General features: G+C 25.4%; 1 protein-coding gene across 2 annotated transcripts in view; it reads right to left on the bottom strand.

The window, feature by feature from the left end:
* Positions 1 to 3,311: 3,311 nt before the first annotated feature.
* Positions 3,312 to 6,000, bottom strand: part of LOC113363732 — a 35,741-nt gene continuing 33,052 nt past the window's right edge. The window contains exons 5-6 of one of the 2 annotated variants that reach the window (XM_026606216.1): positions 4,586 to 4,822; positions 3,312 to 3,471 (exon numbers count right to left, since the gene is read on the bottom strand). In XM_026606216.1, coding sequence (XP_026462001.1) covers positions 3,371 to 3,471; positions 4,586 to 4,822 — 338 coding nt within the window. In that variant the 3' untranslated portion in view covers positions 3,312 to 3,370. The remainder of the gene's footprint in view (positions 3,472 to 4,585; positions 4,823 to 6,000) is intronic. The other variant, XM_026606217.1, reaches the window with a different exon arrangement.

Below are 6,000 nucleotides of genomic sequence, written 5' to 3'. Positions count from 1 at the left end.
AAAAAAAAATAGACAATGAATAAAAGACAGATATAGCTTTAGAGAAATATATTTCCAAGAAGATTACATAGATACATTCAGAAGCATAAAATATAAAGCGACATAAATTAAATATATAAATTATATATATATATATATATATGTATATATATATATATATATACATATATATACATATATATATATATATATATAATTTATATATATATATATATATATATATAATTTAACATCGAAAGATATATTGAAAATAATTATAAACAAAATACATATTTTTATAAGCTTGTACAGAACACTCAGCAGCAAATATTTATATAGATATATATATATATATATATATATATATATAAAACACTGAAATATACACTTTGTATATTCAAACCTGTTTGCACTTTTTTCTGTGTATAAAGTTTTTCTTTTGATTTTTAAACACAGCTTAATTTCTTATTAATTGATAAATATTTTTAAATTATATTTATATTTATATTTATTATTATAATTTTATTTCAATATCGGCTGATTGTATTATATATATATATATATATATATATATATATATAATATAATATAAATAAAAAACAATTTAGGTAATAATGTGAGAATTAAATAAAATAAAATGAAACTAAATTATAACATACATAAAATAAACATACAAATATGAATTACTTCAAATTATTAATCAAAATGTGTAATAAATATAATTTAATTTAATTTTTGTAACTCCAAGATTCAAATTTAATTTTTTTTAAATTTCATTTGAGGCTTTTTTTAGGAACTATAATTAAATTGCAAAAAAATATTTGTTTGAATATATATTTTATGTCATCTAAGATTTCTAATAGAAATTATCTGTTTTTGTATTTTTTTAGTTTTTTTTATTTCCTAATTAAAATATACAAAATTATATAAAAAATATCAATCGACTGATATTTCATAAAAAATACTTAATATTCCTACAAAAATATTTCTTACAACAATTTATCTAAAAAAACGTTGATAATTTAAATCATGAATTTTTAAAACGAAAATCAAAATATGGCTATTCTCTGATAAAATTTTTCTCTTATATTAATTTAAGAAAACAATTTACATATAAATAAAATATAAAATAAATTATTAATATAAATTGTGTAGTCAAATCAAAATTTGGCTATTTTCTGATAAGATTTTTCTCTTAAGAAATTTATGAGAAATTTATAAAAATATATGTATAATACTGACAAAACAATTTACATATAAATAAAATAATATAAAATAAATTATTAATATAAATAAAATGTTAAATAAATATTTTGTATATATGTATATATATATAAATATATATATATATATATATATATATATATATATATTTAATATAATATTTACCCTTACGAATTATTTATTTACATTAACAGATTATACTTTATCACTACACAACATATGTACGAGTTATTTATTTACACTCTCATTTATGAACCAATATTTAGTTTAATATTTTTAATATTTAAAATGAACTTTAAAGAATTTTTCTGCATTTAAACAATATCGTATTTGTTAAATTTTTTTAACAAAATTTGGGATTTTCGGAAAATGCGTCCCGTCGCGAGACAGTCTGACGACTTACTTAGTGAGGGCAGCTTCTGTTTGTTGAGAGAGGAGAGTGTTGCCCGATTGCGCAGAAGCGGAAAAAATTAGATATATATATATATGTATATATATATATATATATATATATATATATTAGGGTGGTCCTTAAAATAGTCATTGTCGATTTTCCTTGCTCCCAGGGGCTCAAATGGTTCCAAATTGATAAAAAACAATTCTCTGAAAGTTTTAGCTCTTAATATTAACGTTTAGATAGAGCGCAATTCAATCAAAGTTTGTATGGAAAGAGCATGGAAAAAATTTTGAAAATTTAAAAAAAATGTGTTAAGTATAACTTAGCGACAAATGAATGAGTTTTATTCATCCATTTGTTCGCTAAATTACATCTAAAAAACATTTTTACAATTTTTGAAAAATTTTCCATGCTATTTCCATACAAAACTTTGATTGAATTGCGCTCTATCTAAACGTTAATATTAAGAGCTAAAACTTTCAGAGAATTGTTTTTTATCAATTTGGAACCATATGAGCCCCTGGGAGCAAGGAAATTCGAAAATGACCATTTTAAGGACCACCCTAATATATATATACATATATATATATATTATGTATACATATATATATATATATATATATATATATATATAATATTCTTGAATTGTTTATTTGCAGCCTAGTCGAAATAAAAAGCAATTAATATTTAACCATATATTATGCAGGTTTATGTACACTGTATGTGTGTCATCATTGAGTACTTTAGACAAGTTCTGAAAATTATTTTGCAATTTTTATAAAATTACAAGATTGCTAAAACGTTTAATTAAAAAACAAAAATAAAAATATAATAAAACTAGTGATGAATGGTATCGTGGCTTAAGGCAAATCGCTAGAACCTCTCGTACCGAAAACTAAATTATTGAACAAAACTTCGCAAAACTTTGAAAAAATTAGATATTTAAGAAATTTTGATTTTTTTAAAAATATTTTACTTTTTTAAAAAATTTGATTTTTTTAATATTGAGATTTTTTTTTGAAGATTTTGAACATTTTTTTAGCACGCTGCATAGCTGATTTAGAGTCGAAATATCAAAGCGCGTAAGCGCCGCGTAGTCGTCTAACTTACATTGGTACGGAACCCATTTAAATTGTACTTTTCATTATAATCTTCATAAAATATCTGATAATACGATGTACATGTCTAATGATCATTTTTGGCTCTCAAAAACTGCCATTTTTTTAATATTTAGCTCGGTATCTCCGAAACCGCTGGGCCTACCTTTGCCAAAAACTAATAACCACTTTTCCTCGTCATTACGAACTGAATGTTTTTTGGATCATACAAATTGGATGATTCGTTATCTCAAAAAATCGATTTCTATTTTCTGCACTCTTTGCTCCCTATCTCCGCAACGGCTGGACCTGCCTTTGCCAAAAACTAATCAGCACATCTCCCTAATAATAGGAATCTAATGTTTTTCAAACCATTCAAATCGGTTGATCCGTGCGCCCGAAAACGTGAACGACAAAATGCGGACATACAAAACACACGCACACACACACATTCATTTTTTCTGAGGTATGTCAGTAAAATGTTCAGAAATCTTCAAAACGTCGAGAAATGCAAAAATTTTCATTTTCTATTTTCGGTCCATTACTATAACTACCCTACGGGAAGTTAAATATTACCTCATGCTATTTTAGATTTATATAAATAAAACTCAATATTTAATTGATAAATTTTATTTAAAACTCACTTAAAAATTGCAAAAATTATTTAAACAATTTACGCATAGCACATTTCGCTCGTGCAAATCTCTTCCTCGCATTCCAGACAAGTTTCCTTATCGCATTTGTAGGTGTCGGTGCAGCCTCTCTTCACTTTATCTGGGAAAAGAACCATATTCGTGAGTCTTGGATAGGGTTTGTCGGTTTTCAAAAACCGGTTTTTTGGCGAAAATTAGGGAATTCGAAAACCGGTTTTTTAGTGAAAAAAGTCGGTTTTCACTGTATAAATGAAAAATGACATTATAGCTAAATATAAAAGATAGATGAAAGCGTTTTGATTCTTGAAACCATATCGGTTCAATAGCATTTGATATTTTATCAGTATGCAATGGTTCCCAGAAAGGTTTTGTACATATTAATTTAGATTTTTATACCAGTATTTATATTAATTTAAATCAGTGTGACTTCTTCTAGAAGAAGTAACTTCCTCTACTCAAACTTAAAAAAAAGAGTTTTAAACCCCAGAAGCCTCAAATTGAAGAACAAAAAACTTAGAATTATTATATCGGGCTTTAAAAACAATTAAGCATAATTTGGTCGCAAGTATGAGAGTATTTTCTATTTCAGAAAATTTTGTGAGTAAACAAAGGACACGTCTAAGTAGCAATTCGATAGACGTTCTCAGTTTTTGAAATCATATTTTATTAAACAAAAAAACAATTTGAATGTTTAAAATTAATTAAATAAAATTGCTCCGAACAGACAATACCCGAGTTTAGCTTAATTGTTTTTAAAACTAAAATTGATATTTACAAGTATGTATCAAAATGTATCTACTATTTTTTTTTAATTTAATGAATTTTTTTATTTAAAAATGTATTATTTTCATTTATTCTAAAACTTTGCTTTCACTATCATAAATTTATTTTCATTCTTGTATGTGATAATGATGTATGAATAACGAATAATTATTTTCAAAGTTATTTAATCAAGATAAACTATTAATCTTAAGTTCTACTAATTAAAATTAAAATAATTTTACTATCCATAAAATTAAACAATAAATAAATTGAGTCAAATACTGCTCTAAATTACACTAAATTTGCGGATAAATTACAGAATATTCGAGCAAAAATTTATTTTTCATATGAAATTCGAAAACCGGTTTTTAGTAAAATTAAAATTCGAAAACCGGTTTTCTGAAATGTCGGTTTCTGTATAAACCCTAGTCTTGGATAAGACAAATAAGATTATTATCTCTGACAATTATTACCTCCGTCAATATCTAAGTAGCATTTGCCCATGCATTTGGTCTTCGTCTCGACTTTTTCAGGGTCGTCAAGGCAATTTTCATCATTTTCATCACAAGAAACACATTCGTGTTTTTTGGCATCACCATTGCATTCGTTTTTGTCACAAGTTGGGCAACGTTCTGGTTTTTTCTCGCACATTTTTTTCAGATTCTGGTTCTTGAACAGGTTGCTGGTGCACCCTAATTTTATGGCATCACCTGGGTAAAAGATAGAGGATAGAGGATTATTTTTAACGTAACAAATGAGAATTTGGTAGAAAGATTTGCTGATTTTGTGTTCTTGGCGTTTCAAGTCATTCTGAATCGAATTAGACCAAATTTGGAAAAAGGTTGTATGTATGAGAGAGAAAGACGATTTTTGACCAATAAATTTTTAAAATAATGAATCGATATAAATATTTATTACTCAATTTTTTTATTCAATCTTAAACATTCTTTTAATACAAATCATCTTATTGTTCTAGCAAAAAACAATACAATGTTGAACTCAGAAGAGTCCCTTTTTCATCATTTAGTTTGCAATTAAAGTTTGCTCGTCAGTAGAGTCCTTTTTTATTTTAAATCAGTATTAAGTTTGCTCGTTAGTAAAGTTTCTTTTTATCTTAAATCAAAATTGAATTTGCTCGTCAGTAGAGTCCTTTCTTATTTTAAATCAGAATTAAATTTGCTCGTCAGTAGAGTTCTCTTTTGCTATTTAGTTTGCAATTTAACTTTGCTCGTCAGTAGAGTCCTTTTTTGTCATAAATCAGAATTAAATTTGATCGTCAGTAGAGTCCCTTTTTTATTTTTTACTTTGCTCGTAAGTAGAGTCCCTTTTTGTTTTCTAAATCAGAAATGATATTGCTCATCAGTAGGGTTTTTTTCTATTTAGTTTGATTTAAATTTGCTTGTCAGTAGAGTCCCTTTTTTATCCTTGACATCAGAAATGAATTTGCTCGTCAGTAGAGTTCTTTTTTTAACCATTTTGTTCTCAATTTCAGTTTGCTGGTCAGTACAATCCTTTTTTATCTTAAATCAGAAAAAAATTTGCTTGTCTTTAGAGTCCGTTTTTATCATTTACTTTGCTCGTCAGTAAAGTCTTTTTTTATCTTAAATCAGTATTAAGTTTGTTAGTTATTAGAGTCCTTTTTTTAACGATTTAGTCTGTAATTTAAATTTGCACGTCAGTAGAGTCCCTTTTTATTTTCTAAATCTAAATTAAATTTGCTCGTCAGTAGAGTCCTTTTTATTTTAACTATTTAGTTTGCATTTGAAGTTTGCTTGTCAGTAGAGTTCCTTTTTATTTATTTTTTATTTTTAATAATTTTATCTTAAATCAGAGTTAAATTTGCTCGTCAGTACAGTCCTTTTTTACCTTAAATCAACATTAAATTTGC

This window comes from Ctenocephalides felis, unplaced genomic scaffold (assembly GCF_003426905.1).
Source record: "Ctenocephalides felis isolate EL2017-DRISC unplaced genomic scaffold, ASM342690v1 CF-g0.4_SCAFFOLD_00845, whole genome shotgun sequence".
Taxonomy (NCBI): Eukaryota; Metazoa; Arthropoda; class Insecta; order Siphonaptera; family Pulicidae; genus Ctenocephalides; species Ctenocephalides felis.
Note: the sequence above shows the minus strand (reverse complement) of the source record. Positions and strands in the feature narration are given on the sequence as shown.